Raw genomic sequence first — 14,291 nt, forward strand, 5'->3', positions numbered from 1 at the left:
TTTTTCTTTTAATCTAAAAAACCCCAAATATTTCCCCTAGGAACCCTGGTTTCCCCCCACACACATGCAAGGGCGGCCCCGGCCCTGTACGGAGGCAAAGTAGCCCCGAAGGCACCAACCATGATGACAAGAGCTGAGAGAAGCCCCAAGGACACCTAGTGCCCAAACCCACCCAGAGGACAAAGTGAAAAGAGCCTCTGCTGCCTCCAAGACCTCCTCGTTCACCCCCTCGAGCCTTCAGATCCCTCCAAAGCCCAGGAACCATTTCCAAGGAGGAAACAACCCCGCACCCAAAGGACATAGAGGGTCACCCCCTGTGAGGGCACAGAGCACTGGCACCACAGACTCACCTCAGCAGCATTGAGAAAGGAACAGCAATGTCTGTGCTCAGCATCTGGACCCACAATAAAGCTACAGGAGCACCAAAGGTGTTGGCTGAGTCTCACCACATTGGGGTCATGGGTGCTACCAACACTGACATATAACCAGGCCAAACCTAGGGGTTCCCCATCAGTGAACACTGCCCACAGCCCTCCCAGACAGGGCTGTGTCAGGGGGGCTACTTTACAAAGAACAAAACCAAGAACATCAAAACCATTACCCCAGATCAAGGTACAAGCTTCACCAACCCCGCTACAGCTACTCTGCAAGTCCCAGCTCAAACCCAGCTTCACTCTGACCATGGATCTCCACCTGCCAACAGCTATGGGAGTCAGCTGGCTATGGAAGCTCTCCCAGCCAGGTCTCTGCCAACACCTTCTCCCCAGTTCAATACAGAGGCAGGCTGAGCAGCTGCCATGTCAAAACACAGTTCTCTGTCTGCAGGTGCCCCCAGCACCACCACGCATGGCTGTGACATCCCTTTTGACAGGGGAATGGGAACAGAGGCACTGCAGTGACATGGGGCTAGCGAGGCCACCGCAGTCCTCGGTAAAACCCAGAGCTCATCTCCAGTCGTAAGCTTTGTCCTGTGCCCACTCTCCAGGGACTGGGATGTGCCTGGCAATACTCTGCGGTTAAAAAGAAGTTCTGGTCCGTTTTGGAGAGGAGCTTCACAACATCTCCTGGAAAGATTAACGGAATAAAATACTGGAGCAGCAGCGACCTGAGCAGCTGCTTCACCATGCGTGCTGGTGAGCCCTGAAGAGCAAGGCCAGACTGCTCTGTTAACTACATCATAAAAACTACATCGAACTGATAAGTCTCCTACAAACTATGTGATTTAAAATCCCTTTTCTGTCTGCCCTCCCACTGGAAATCCAGGAGAAGCCAGACAGAACAGTCTGGAAGCAACTGCAAGGAGGAGCAGAGGGTGCAGCAGCCCCGCAGCGTGCCCTGCACGCAGGAGAGCACCAGCAGCACCCAGGCAAGGCACCGAGCTCAGCACCCTGAGAACCACGGAGCCCGTTCCAGTTGCAGTCAGAACTCATCCCGTAACCTCGGCGGGTGATCCATGCCAAAGAACGAGGAGGGTTTTCCATGCACATCTCGCTCCCTTTTCACAAAGGCTGTAAAGGAGGAGACGCAGTTCCCGATGAAGTGATCGGACTGGCCAAGAATGTACAGATCAACCTGAGGCACCTCTGGCTGCAAGCTCACAACCTTCACCTGCAGAGAAAGGAGGAACACAGAGGACTCCAGTCAGCTATGATTACAACCAAAACACTTTGGCATAATATTAGTAATGGGAAGATACAAGAGAGTGGATTCTCCCTAAAGTTGACCTAGAATTCATTTATGAATGTCAAAACATTTCTGAAAATCATTTTGGTTTATTTAACCAAAGTCTTTTACAAGGAGAAATTTCCTACATGCAGAACAATGCTCTTCAACCTCTAGGAAAGGAAGTTTCACAGTCTCATTTTTCTTGCTATGAACAGAATTCACTCTGAGATGTCAGTATGTGCCTGGGAATAACACATCACACAACCCCCTGCCTGCTGTCCACAGCAGTGAAGGGCCAGGATCCAAGGGTGGGTTTATTAAAGCCCCCCAGCTGTGGGGGTCCACCCACCTTTCCCTGGAAGAACTGCTCTATTTCTCTTGTGTAGGGCTCTGAATCAGTAGCGATGTAAACAGATTTAGCTTCTGTCTTCTTCACCCAGAGCGTGAGGGCACGCTTGATCTCCGTGAGGTCGGGGAGGCACATGTCCATGGTGAGAGGTGCTGCGGTGCTCCGGTCGTAGCCCACACACTGTGGGGAAGCCATGAAGTGGGGCCCAGCCGTCCCATCCTTCAGCATGTTGCAAGCGTTTTTCTGTGGGAAGAGGAGAAAACACCACGTTTGAGTGGCAAATGTGAGGAAGCTGCACCCCCAGCTCCACCAGCAGCGTTACAGCCCACTGGAAGGAGGAATCCTGATGGCACTGCTAATGCACAGAACATTAATGCAGCACGGCCCAGGCTGTGGCTCCCAGAGCACATCCTCCTCAGGCAGCTCTTCCCACAGGGCGTTCCCCGTGGTCACAGCAGCACAGGATCCATACCCAGTCCGAGCCGATCCTCAGGTGAATTCCCACGTAGGGCCGGAGCAGCAGGGACTGAATGTAGGAGTCTCCTTTCATCACCATCTTATCGGACCACACCATGTACTTGTGGAGCGGCCGGTGCTCCTCTAAGACTGGGAACTGGGCTGGAGCTCCGGGTAGGGCGAGTACAGGGTGCTCAGAGGGGGGAAACCTAAGGAATAAAACCAAACCAGTGGTCTGCACCATGACACAAGGCTGCCTGCATCCCTAGCACAACTACTGTCATGGTTGGACAGGAACTATGAACCCCTGGAACATGCAGCACCTCCTGCTTCAAATTTAGGTCCATTTGAACTGTTTTGCCATCTGAACATACCACTGAAGGAAACAGGTCCTATGGTTTACCTCAGGCCTTACCTTTGACACGCAGACTCTCACACAGCTCATAGAGCTGAGCTTGTGTTTTCACCCCAGCTCAGAGCTACTCCACCTAAACTTACTGATAGCACTGCCCAAAGAAGAGCATGCCATGGGAATACGTACTGGAAAAGGCATGAAGATGTTTAATCATACCACTAATCACTTCAGTCTTTCCCCCAAAGGCTTTTTGCCATGATGAGCATAACTGTTTTCCTGAGGTGCCTGTGAGCACTCTTCCATCCTCTCACTACCTTTGGATCCAGTGGTCCTTGTACGCAGGACTGAAGGAAATTCCCTTGAAGAGCTCAGACTTATCGAAATTCACTTGGAACTGATCCCAGAAGGGGCCAAACGGGTTCCCATCCTGCAAGGGGAAGACAAGTGTTTGTTCAGCAGAGCCTGGAGGGGCACCAAGCTGAGGAGCTGTTCTGTCACAGGAGGGAAAGGGAAGAACACAGCAGTTTGTCACAGATCAGCTCCACAGGAAGGACTTGACCAGCTTAAACTTAACCAAGATTTAATGCAAAATCTGCTCAAAAAGTGAGACCACCACAGCTCCCAAGCTTGTGTTTTAAAGTTGCTTTAAAACCAGCTGGGCTGGACCACAGATGGGAAACAGGCAGAGAGGAGGGGTTAAGCTGCAGTTCTGCTCTTACGGCCACACTCAAGTCTGAGGTGATAAAACTTACTTATGCAGCCAAGCAAAGCAGGCTGGCTCAGCCAAGGAACGCAGCACAGGTCTGGGGGAATAACGCCTCAATTCCCGAGCCACCAATGCCCCGGATGGGGCAGCCGGGCCCGCGGGAGGTGCTCACCTTCATGGGACAAGTGGCTTTGTCCGCGCTGCGCTGCGCCGCCGCCTCGAAGCAATAGGCCACCCGCCTGCCCGGCGGCCAGTGCGCGGGCGCCAGCTCCGCCATGAACTGCTCCAGGGCCACGACGCGGTGGTACCGGCGCAGCGGCTCCAGCTGGAACAGCTCCGCGTAGGGAACGTGCAGCTGCAGGAACACGGCCCCCATCACTCACGGGCCGGCGGTGCGGACCCCCGTCCCTCCCGCCCCCCCCCCCCCGGCCCGCTCCCCGCGGGGCTCACGTTGGTGTACGGCGGCCGGTGGTGGCGGTACTCGATCCACGGCGGCACGGCCAGGGTCCGGTTGAGGGCGCGGGCGAAGGCCAAGGCTCCGAGGAAGTGCTCGGCCTGGTTCCCGAACCGGCCTGCAAGAGGGGCGAGAGCGGGGCTGAGCGGGGACTCTACCGGGGGGGCTCCACTGGGCCGGCCGCGGAGGGAGGGCCTCACCCATGCAGGGACAGTAGAGCAGGTAACCGGCCTCGTCCCATGCGGGCGCCGCGCCGCCCCCCTCCGCCGCCATCACCGCCGGGAGGAGGAGGAGGATGAGGAGAACGACCGGCAACGCCGCCATGACTGCCCGGCGGAGGCCAGCGAGGGGCGGCCCCGTCCCGGCATGCCCCGGGGCCCGCCGGAACGGCCCCTCTAGCGCGCCGCGGCCGCCATCGAGGCGGAAGCGGGAGAGCGACGTCACTCCCACAATGCCCCGCACAATGGGGCCGCCAGGGCCTGGGCCGGAGCCGCGCCTGGCGGGGCCCGGGGGAACGGGGTGAGTGCGGGGGGGGTGTGCGGGGGGCGGCGTCACGGCGGCCCCGGCCCGCGCCAGCGGGGACCCCGCAGGGAGAGGGCGGCCTGTGGGGAGGAGGAGGAGGAGGAGGAGGAGGAGGAGGAGGAGGTGGCGGGGGGCGTAGGCCAGGCCCGCCTCTCCCCTCCCTCCCCTCAGGGCTGCGCCATGGTAACGGGAGGGGGGGCACCGGGGCGGAGGGAGCTCCCGTTGCCCCCCCCCGGTGCACACGGCACGACCGCGCTCTGTGCTGGAGCCTTTGCAGGCGCTTCGGGGCTGAGCGGGTGGGAAAAGCGGGTTTTTGTAGCGCAGATGAACGGCCCCGAGCCGTGCCGGTGTGTGCGGCGCTGCCCGGGCTGCGGGAAGGGCTCGGGGCTGCTGCCGTGTCAGGGAAGCGGAGGGTGAAAGCGGAGCTCGGTCAGGTGCCGAAGTGGCCCCGCGGGGCCGCTGCGACCGGTTACACCGGTGGGGAAGGTACCGGGGATGTGCGAGTAAACACACGTTTTACACAGTTTGCCCTGTATCTGTAAGTGCTCGAGTGGTGGGAACTGATACCGGGGCTCGAGCAGCTCACCAGGTCAATAATGGGGTTAGTAGGGAAAATCAGGGAATAGTAACAACGGGTGAGTCGGTGTTTGAGCCTGTAGGGAAACTGTAATAAAAGGGTCATTGCGAGAAGTGCAGAGTGGTGGGAGAGTGCGTTTGCCATCAGGTGTGGATTGGCCAGGCTGGTGCTGTGCCTGGGTCTGGTGTCCGCTTCCCTCCCTTATAACTGAAAGAAATCACATTGAAAGATGACAGAAGATGCAGAAAAGCCACCAAGTGACCCGAGGTGTGGAAGCAGAGCCTTGATGTCACGGGTTAGGGCTGGACTCAGTCAGAATTCCCTGCCGGAAAGTAGGGGTGGTTTTGTTAATGCAGCTTTGAAAGAGCTGCTCCAAGGGCTGCTGCTGCAGCGGCTGAAGGTGCTGTGGTCACTGGCCAGTGTGTAATGTCAGTAAGGAATGAGGGAGCCTGTGCTGCCCACATCTGGGACCGCTGCAGAAGCTGGGGTGGCGGTGAGACAGGGTCTGAAGCTCTGCTCTCTGCCTTGGAGCTGGTACCTTCTACTTGAGCAAGTTGCTGCTTGAACAACTTAAAATAAGCCTAACAAACCTGCGGGGGCACTGGCCTGCCTGGGGGAGGAAAAACTGAAGAAGAAGTAACTTTTCAGCTGGGTGGGTTCCTTCAGCCACGGTCGTGCAGCTGGAGAACAGTGGGACCAATGCAGAGCAGAAGCAGGAGTGAGGGCTGAGGCTTGGCTGAGGCCAAGACTCTGTCCCTGCAGGAAGGAAAGTGACAGCACTGGAGCAGCTCCTGGCAAAGGGACTGCAGGACGCAGCAGGTAGAAGCTGGGGCAGCCAAATCCAAGTCAGGCACAAGAGATCCCTTTGGGAAAGGGAAACCACAGCTCCGTGATGCTGGGGCTGGGCAGGATCTCTGCCAGGCCATGTCCCTGCCGCCCGCTGCTGCCGTTCCCGCTTTGCTCAGGAACTCATCCAGGCTCCTTTGTAGTTTTCCCCCTGGTTATTTTTAACCTGGCAGTCCCCTGCTCTGGTTCCAGCCTGGGTCACCAGGTTTTCCCCACAGCTGAGGAATGCTGCCCTGTGACTCCAAGGGCAGGAGCTGTGCAGAAGTGCTCTATCATTGACCCACACTGTGGGACAAGCTGCCAAAGCAGGACTCAGTGCCAGGGACTTGCTTTGGAACCTGAGAGCTTTCCTGCACCAAGTACCAGCACAGTAACCTCATTGCCTTCTGTGCAATGACAAGTGACTGGAATCTCACCCATACAATCCAGCAGCCTATACAAGCTCTTGTAGCTGCAATGTGCACAGCCCTGATGACTGTAGTAATGAAACATTTCATGTAATTGGGCAGCCCCTGGGAATGCAGACAGATCGAGGTGGATTGAATTGTTTCATGGTAGCAGCCTCATCAGGTACAAGATGTTCTTTGAACACTTGGGGGTGAAATGTTGGTGATTGTTCCTCTCTGGTGGCTACAGAGTTCCAGTGAACAGGAGCACATTGGAAACATTCTTTGGGGAAAGGTTACTACTAAGGAAACAAGTGGAGTTTCTTACAAATATGGCTATGCAGCTCAGGCGGAGAGATTTCCAGCCAAGCGTGAATCACATTGTTAACCTTCCACAGCTACTCTATGCCACTGATAGGATGCAAGACCCTCACCTTGGTTTTCGAACTCCAGAGTTGTCAGGGTGTCCTAGGACATGCATTTAGACTTAGAAAGGATCTTAAATGGGTAGAGAAAGTCCTTTGTGTTGCTAGACCCTTACAATTTTACAGGGAAGATGAGAAAACTTTACAACAGTTACAGATTACCATATCTGAACTCATTTGTGTTTGGGTTTGTGCTCTGAAGGTGTTGGCTTATGCATCTCACTATTCAAGACAGCAAAACTCAAACTCTTGCCTTCTTCCAGGTAGCTCTGAAGCTGGCACAGATGGCTGGGCTCTTTCAGAGAGGAAGCAGCAACTACCTGGTGAAGGCAGCAGAGGCTCCTGGAACACGTGTGCAGCTCTGAAGCAGGAGGTAGAGAACAGTTATCTCTTCCAACACACATCTTGTACACAGGTGACATTCACAGTTGTAGATGCCTACAGAAGAAGACTGCTTTGAGCCACAACACTCCTGCACCTGAGGGGCAGGAGTCCCATCCCATCACACGGGGTTGTACCCAATTCTGTTCTGAATGGGTATTTCCAAACCTCATAGTGATGCTTTTTCTCAGGGTCATCCCCTTTCCCATGTTTCCATCTCGAGTGAACCCCTTCCAGCACTGCGAGGGATGGTGCAGTGGCAGTCATTGTCGTTTCAGCTCCTCACAATGTTCAGTGGTGCAGGTTCCTACCAGGGTCGGTTTGTTCCCTCGCAGTTGCACATCCTGCCCACAACTGGCACTCGTGCTGCCGTGCAGGCAGGAAGTTCCTCCCTCTGAAGCAATCATGGAGTGAGACAGAGCTCGAGGGTTTGATGCTATTTTAAGATGAGCTTCTCGGGCTGCTAGGTTCAGTGGCAGAGCTCTTCTCTGAGGTTACCAGGTTAGCTGTTGGTAGGACCCTTTAGAACTGCAGTACTTTACCAACAAGGCAAACACAGCTCAACTGCTAAGAGAGATTAATGTAGACTTTCATCAGCAGAGGGTACAGGGGGTGGGTGCTGTTGAAGAGGAAACAATTTGAGCTTCCATTAGCAACAGCTCATTACTGTAGAAAACTGTAATGCAGAGAGGCAGGCTCTGCCCCACAGCAGACAAGTGAGACTAGAATGACTAATCACACCCTGGAGAGAAGCAGCATCTGTTGCCTTCCTGAAAGAGGTGCAGAGTTGCTGATAACAGCAAGTTTTCTTCCCCAGCCCCGCTGACACACGTGTGGTAAGTCAGATTGGCTTGCTAAGAGATGGTCTCACCAGTGCGTCGGGCTGGTAGAAGAGTGGGTGGGAAAAAACCCATACAAGAGAACCATGGTTTCTCTGAGAAGCTCTAGAAGGAAATTCCATGTAAGGAAAGATAAAGAACAAATAAGAATAGACTCGTGAATATGAAAAAGGGAATGAGAAGCAATCCACAAAAGACAGGAGGGGAAGGTGAGGTATTTAGAGCTGTAAAGAGACACCCATCTGGAACATTTCAGGAGGAGATGCACGTAACAGGTAACACTGGCTCTTAATGGTTGCAGAAATGTAATTCAGAAAAGGTTTAACATCATTTATTCAGGTAACAGGTTAAGGGAAAAAAGAGCTAAAGGCTTTCAGGGGATGGGAGTTGCTGTGCCTCTGAACACACTTCTCCACACGTTTATAGTGCTTGCTGAATGCTCACCCCTGTTTGTGTGCAGGGGTGAAGGAGGCAGAGTCTTATCACCAGCCCTTCTGTGATTTCAGGTGGAGATGTTTTGCTATTAAAAGAGTTTGGTCACAGAGGTATCCAACAGGAAACTGCACTGGGACAACATCACAGCAAGACACCCGCAGGCTCGAGTTCTGCTGGACATGGCCATGTTCTACTAGACCTGCCATGACGGCATTTTTTCCCAGTGTTCCCAACTGGATTCAAGATGCAAAGCAGGAGGAGGAAGAGACAGGCTGGAAATTAGTCCCCAGACCAAGAGGTGAAGAGCCGGAGAGTCAGGGAAAATGCCAATGTGAAATATCAGAGGCCTCCTTCACGACCGTGGACAAGCTGAGAACTCACACGCTTCCTCACAGCGAGCAGAGGCCGTACAACTGCCCGCAGCTGCACTGTGGCAAAGCCTTTGCGTCCAAGTACAAGCTCTATAGGTAGGTGACTGCTGGGTGCCTCTCTGAACTGTGCTGCCCTGCCAGAGCAGGGGAAAACCCCCCATCATGGGCTTTGCTTGAATTTCTGAGAAGGAGGAGGAGGGGGAATGCCCTGGTTACCTTGAGAAGCAGCCGAGTCCCAGACGTTACTGCACTTGGCATTTCTCTAAGTGCCTTCCTGAGAACCTCAGATAATACTTTATCCTGAGCTCAAGCTGTTTTCTGTTTTACTAAGGAGGAAACTGAAGCAGAAAGTGAAGTTTTCAGAAGTGAAGTGCACAGATTAAAAACAAGATGAAAAGCAAGAACAGCACTTTCATAAGCTCTGCCTTTAATGGCAGGAATATTTCTGGGGCAGCTGTTATTCTAGCATGAAGAGTAGAGTTCTCATTTCTGTACTGAAATACAGTGTAGAATAATTCAACTGTGTGATCATGAGGAACTTGAAACTAGATGAACCACAGTGTCAGAGAGGGCAAGATACCAAAGTAAAACCAGCCCCCAGTGGCTGTGGACGCAGGCATCACCAGTCTGATGCCTCCTGGTGACATGAGGCTGCCTCGGCAGCAGATGAGGATTCTTGTCATAAACTCCCCGGTTCTCCTTTGTCCTTCCCCCTTTGACAGCCTCAGCGGGGAGAACTGGGGCTGAGCAGGTGACTGAAGTGTCTGTGTGTGGAGGAGATGCGTGCTGGGGGGGCTCTGTAACTTCCTTGCAGTGTTCTGTGTCTGTGCAGTGTTGGGTGCCAGCAGTTTGGGATTTGGGTAGAGGACAAGGTACTGTGTTGAGGAAGCAGCACGGGTTCTCTTGGGGGCCAGACACTGCCCTGAACTTTCCTGCTTTTCCCCCCAAAGGCACATGGCCACGCACTCTGCTCAGAAGCCCCATCAGTGCATGTACTGCGAGAAGATGTTTCACCGGAAGGATCACCTCCGGAACCACCTCCAGACCCACGACCCCAACAAGGAGGCTCTTCACTGCCCCGAGTGCGGCAAGAACTACAACACCAAGCTGGGCTTCAGGCGGCACCTGGCCATGCACGCGGCGGCCAGCGGGGACCTCAGCTGCAAGGTGTGCCTCCAGACCTTTGAGAGCACCCAGGTCCTGCTGGAGCACCTCAAGGCGCATTCGAGGCGGGCTTCTGGTGGAGCCAAGGAGAAGAAGCATCCGTGTGACCACTGTGACAGGCGCTTCTACACCCGCAAGGACGTGCGGAGGCACTTGGTGGTGCACACGGGGCGGAAGGACTTCTTGTGCCAGTACTGTGCCCAGAGGTTTGGCAGGAAGGATCATCTCACCAGGCACATGAAGAAAAGCCACTCCCAGGAACTGCTGAAGATTAAGACGGAGCCAGTTGACATGTTGGGTCTCCTGAGCTGTAGCTCCTCTGTTGCAGTGAAGGAGGAGCTGAGTCCTGTCCTGTGCATGGCATCCAGAGACATGATAGGTGGTAAGAGCTTCCCGGGCATGCTGCCCGTGGGCATGTACAGCACTCATCTCCAAACCGTGCCGAGCTCAGGGATGCCCCATTCTTTGGTTCCTAACTCTCTTCCAATGGGAGTGAGCTATCCTCTTGAGTCGTCTTCCCCCATCGCTTCCCCACCGCAACCTCCTCCAAAGTATCAGCTTGGATCTACCTCATATTTGCCTGAGAAACTACCCAAAGTAGAGGTGGACAGCTTCTTGTCAGACTTCCCTGGCAGCCTGTCTCTCTCATCTGGTGAGCCTCAGTCCTCTTCGCCTCAGCCACCCCCTCTGGATGAGGCTTTGCTTTCCAAGAGCCCTGCGAACCTTTCAGAGGCTCTCTGTGCTGCTAACATGGACTTCTCTCATCTTCTCGGCTTCCTCCCCTTAAATCTTCCTCCTTGCAATCCACCTGTGTCCTCAGGGGGATTGGTCATGGGCTACTCACAGGGGGAGACACAGCCACTGCTTACCACTTTGCAACACCAACCTCAAGAATCTCCCGGAGCTGGGGCCTCACTGAACTTTGGGCCTCTTCATTCACTGCCCCCTGTCTTCACCTCCAGCTTGAGCACAACCACGCTGCCACGTTTCCACCAGGCATTCCAATAAGCTGGAAACAGCACTGGAGAACAGATCTTTCAGTCACCCTTCAGCGGAGAGCCTTAAAAACGCACAACTCTTACTCCCCTTTGGAGTGTGAAAGCTTGGCAAAGCTGTTTTCAGCGGGAGGCTTCTGATCTCTGGAGGGAGCACTTGTAGACTGGAACAGGAGATACCCCCCTGCGAGTCCCAGTCCTGTACAGTGAGATTTCAGCTCAGAGACTGGATCTATTTGATGTAATGTTAATCTGTGAATCAGGAGCCGCGCTTAGCACTGACCTTCCCCTAGCCCCCGGAGCTGCCCGTGTTCCTCCTGGGGAAGGGACTGTCCCTGAGAAGGAGTTGAGACTCTTTCATCATGGGCTAAACGTCTGAAGAGTCCAGCTTCCATTTCATGTTCCCACACTGCAGTTCTGGCCCAAGAGCCGGCACCTCCACATGGAGGAGGAGAAGCCAGGATACCCGCCCTGTATGAAGCCATGGGGAAGAGGCCGACCTTCCCCTCTACCTCTCACCCATCACCTAACAGCTTACTCCACCCAGCGCCGCTTAGTCCACATCAGTGTTAAGCAACGAGACCGTTTACATGGTGACTTCAGAGCCGTCACCTCATTCTCCTCCACGGAGCCCTTAGGTTAAACTCAGCACAGCGCCATTGTTTACACAACTCAGATCTCTTCCTGCCATGACAGAAATAGGAGGCACCAGAATACACCAGGATTATCCCTGGTGGAACTCGAACACTGTTTACACGACCAAGTCAGGTTGCACTGATTTCTCTTCACTGCTCATGTTCTTCCCCCATGGGGAAACCCTCTGCTTCTGGACCACTGCAGCCCCTGCGCCGCCGCTTCCCGCGTGTCCCTCTGGCTGTCCACATCTCGAGGGGATGGAGCAGCGCTCGCAGCTGAGCTTGTTCGTGTGGGGTGTGGGTAGAGCCCTTGAAACCCCTCCCACAGGCAGACAGATGGTGCATCTGTTCTGGAAACCAAAGCTTGGGGGGGGGAAAGCTGGGGGCATTGAGTACTGTCAGTGAGAACAGGCTGCAGGGCCCTGAGCCGCAGGGACCCACAAGAGGAATAGCAGAGGAGGAGTTTCTACGTGGGCTTTTTACCACAGCAGTTCAGTGAGGTCAGACCCCTTTTGGCTTATCCATGAAGCCGTCTCGAGGTGTGATTTACCTCAGTCCCAGGGTGATAACGTCCAGGAATCAGGAGGAAAAATTGGTCCCAACTTCACATACGCTCTGTCAGTGTATTTGAAGCATCCTCCCCAACACTAACACTCTAACAAAGGCTGAGGGTTTGGGCTGCAGTCAGCCACCCTCTCACTTAGGATTTGGTTCCATCAGCCTTTTGTTCTCTCCCTCCCCAGCCTTGCCTCCTGAAGTTAAAGCCCTGCTCCCTGCCCCTCCTCATACCTTCTCCCACAGCCTGCCTACTGCCAAGACTTACACTGGGAAGTGCCAGCCCCACTGCTGGTGCCGTTCAGCATCATCTCCTGCTCTCATTTCCCTGGGCACTGTTCCTGCAGATGGTAACACACACAGGTCGATCCCACTATGTATTAGTGCAAATCTTCACACCTCGGCGTGGAGGAACCATTGCAGGCCAACACAAACCAGGAAATTGGTCAATATTGTTCTCTATAAATGTAGAAAATGCAGAATCTACCTCTACTGTGTCTCTCAGCTCCTCAGGTGAAGCTGATGCTGCCCTCCCCAGAGAACACCCCTTCTCCCTGCCACCGAGCCCTCAGGGGGACGTTGGCCGTGCCTCGACTGCCCCTTGGCTTCTCCCCTTCTGCTCCAGAATGTTCTTTTGAATTTAGCTTAGTAACTGTTCCCAGAATGACTCTTTAGTGATCCACTGATCTCCGGCCCTCCAGCAGGTGCGTTAGCTTAGCCAGCAATGCTGCAAATACTACTTTTGTATCAAAATGTAATATAAGATTTATTTACCTCAGCAATATCCTGTGGCAATGATCCCCCGAGTTAAATGCAGTACTTCCTTCTCTCCACTGGAAAACGTTGCCTTTGAAGTTCAACGAGTGCCTTCTTGTTCTCTAACAGAAAAGGTAAATGGGGCATTTCAGCCAGTCTTCTGTTTACCACCACTGAATACCTCAGGCCTGTCTCCTGTTGCTTTTCTCTTTGCAAAGTGAAGAGTCCCACACTGGTCCCAGGTATATGCAAACCTTCTGCCTGCCTCCAGGTGAGAGGATGAGTAGTAGTTTTCTTTTGTAAAGTAATAAATGATGAGAACTGATCCCTTCCTGCAAGGGAGGAGTCCCAGATTTATGCAATGCCACCACACACCTTCCCCTGTGTCCGGAACATCCAGCCCGCTTGCTTGCTGCCTGCATTGTACCTGACAGATGTCAGCACTGGAATTCCTTTAGCAGAGGTAGCTGAATTAGAGCCAGGCAGCTTTTTCCTCCCAGTAGTCTGTCAAAGAATAAACGGATTTCATTTTGCTATTATTTGCACGTGTGATTTGCTTTCCCAGCTATTCCAGCATCAGAACTGCACCAAGGGGTCAGTGCAGGGAAGGGCCAGGCCAGCAAAGGGAGCAGCATGTCTGGAGGCAGCACACTGGAGCTAATGCTAAGTGTTCAGGCTGGGAAGTGGATTCCAAGTGCCCACTCCACAGCAGTTTATAACCTGTAAGTGTCTTGTCAGCAGGTCTGGAGCTATTGAGGCTGCTCCCATTGGAAGCACCAAATACACAATTCACAGCTGATTTCCTGAGGCTGGTCAGTGAGCTCTTACCTGCTCATAGAAAATACTTTGAGCATCTCAGCTCTGCTTGGGACTGTGTCCATCAGGAAGCACGTTCCAAGTGTCCATTAGGAAATACATCCCGAGCCATGAGGAGAACCGAGAGGAGTCAGCTGAGACAAGCACCTGCCAGTGGGGCTGGGGGTAAGACACAGCAGGAAGCTGCTGCAGTGCAGCCAGGAAAGCTGCTGGGGGGGGTGCATGTGTGCACGAGGGGATGGAGCCACGAGGCTCCTGCTGTGCCCTGAAGGGTTGGTTTGAAGTAGACAGAATCCTGATGCCAAGGTTCAGGTGCCTCCATGAATCCAGACATTAAGTTTTTTTCAAGCAAAGAATTAGACCCAAAACCAGACTCAGTGCCCTGCTGGGGACACAGGGAGAGCAGAGACCGTCACCTCCAGTCAGGGAGAGCAACATTTGGTAGACAGAAAGCTGTGGTTACTGGGGCTCACGGGGGTTACCGGCCATGTGGCAGCATCTCCCCTGCAGACCCTTCCAGTGACTGCTGAGCTTTCATTCAGGTACTTGCCACCCCCAGCCCCAGCAGCAACACACAGGCTCTGGGAAAGGGGTCAAGCTGGA

General features: G+C 54.0%; 2 protein-coding genes across 3 annotated transcripts; one reads left to right on the forward strand and one right to left on the reverse strand.

Annotated features, from left to right (window-relative positions):
- Positions 1 to 1,200: 1,200 nt before the first annotated feature.
- POFUT1 (protein O-fucosyltransferase 1) lies at positions 1,201 to 4,408 on the reverse strand. Its single transcript, XM_061361439.1, has 7 exons — positions 4,186 to 4,408; positions 3,982 to 4,103; positions 3,704 to 3,886; positions 3,140 to 3,252; positions 2,487 to 2,679; positions 2,015 to 2,257; positions 1,201 to 1,608 (listed from the first exon to the last, which is right to left on the reverse strand). Exons 1-7 carry the CDS (start codon positions 4,307 to 4,309, stop codon positions 1,420 to 1,422), a joined length of 1,167 nt encoding a protein of 388 aa, XP_061217423.1. The 5' UTR covers positions 4,310 to 4,408; the 3' UTR covers positions 1,201 to 1,419.
- On the forward strand, positions 4,386 to 13,411 carry PLAGL2 (PLAG1 like zinc finger 2). Of its 2 annotated transcripts, XR_009726676.1 has the most exons (5): positions 4,386 to 4,504; positions 7,005 to 7,114; positions 8,468 to 8,863; positions 9,718 to 12,061; positions 12,896 to 13,411. XR_009726676.1 is itself a non-coding variant. In XM_061361424.1 (4 exons), exons 3-4 carry the CDS (start codon positions 8,601 to 8,603, stop codon positions 10,937 to 10,939), a joined length of 1,485 nt encoding a protein of 494 aa, XP_061217408.1. In that variant the 5' UTR covers positions 4,386 to 4,504; positions 7,005 to 7,114; positions 8,468 to 8,600; the 3' UTR covers positions 10,940 to 13,411. The 2 variants fall into 2 exon arrangements, 1 of the variants encoding a protein (XP_061217408.1); XM_061361424.1 differs by having other exon boundaries at positions 9,718 to 13,411.
- Positions 13,412 to 14,291: the final 880 nt, after the last annotated feature.

Source organism: Neopsephotus bourkii, unplaced genomic scaffold (genome assembly GCF_033783945.1).
Source record: "Neopsephotus bourkii isolate Nb327-2 ecotype Australia unplaced genomic scaffold, CSIRO-AGI_Nbou_v1 NB_1060, whole genome shotgun sequence".
Taxonomy (NCBI): Eukaryota; Metazoa; Chordata; class Aves; order Psittaciformes; family Psittacidae; genus Neopsephotus; species Neopsephotus bourkii.

Excerpts from the sequence above, each read along its gene's own strand:
- PLAGL2 (XM_061361424.1), top strand. The coding sequence starts at position 8,601 with ATGACGGCATTTTTTCCCAGTGTTCCCAACTGGATTCAAGATGCAAAG. Across the intron at positions 8,864-9,717 it reads TCCAAGTACAAGCTCTATAG|GCACATGGCCACGCACTCTG; the intron begins GTAGGTGACTGC and ends TTCCCCCCAAAG.
- POFUT1 (XM_061361439.1), bottom strand. The coding sequence starts at position 4,309 with ATGGCGGCGTTGCCGGTCGTTCTCCTCATCCTCCTCCTCCTCCCGGCG. Across the intron at positions 3,887-3,981 it reads ACCGGCCGCCGTACACCAAC|CTGCACGTTCCCTACGCGGA; the intron begins GTGAGCCCCGCG and ends GTGTTCCTGCAG. Across the intron at positions 1,609-2,014 it reads AGCAGTTCTTCCAGGGAAAG|GTGAAGGTTGTGAGCTTGCA; the intron begins GTGGGTGGACCC and ends CTTTCTCTGCAG.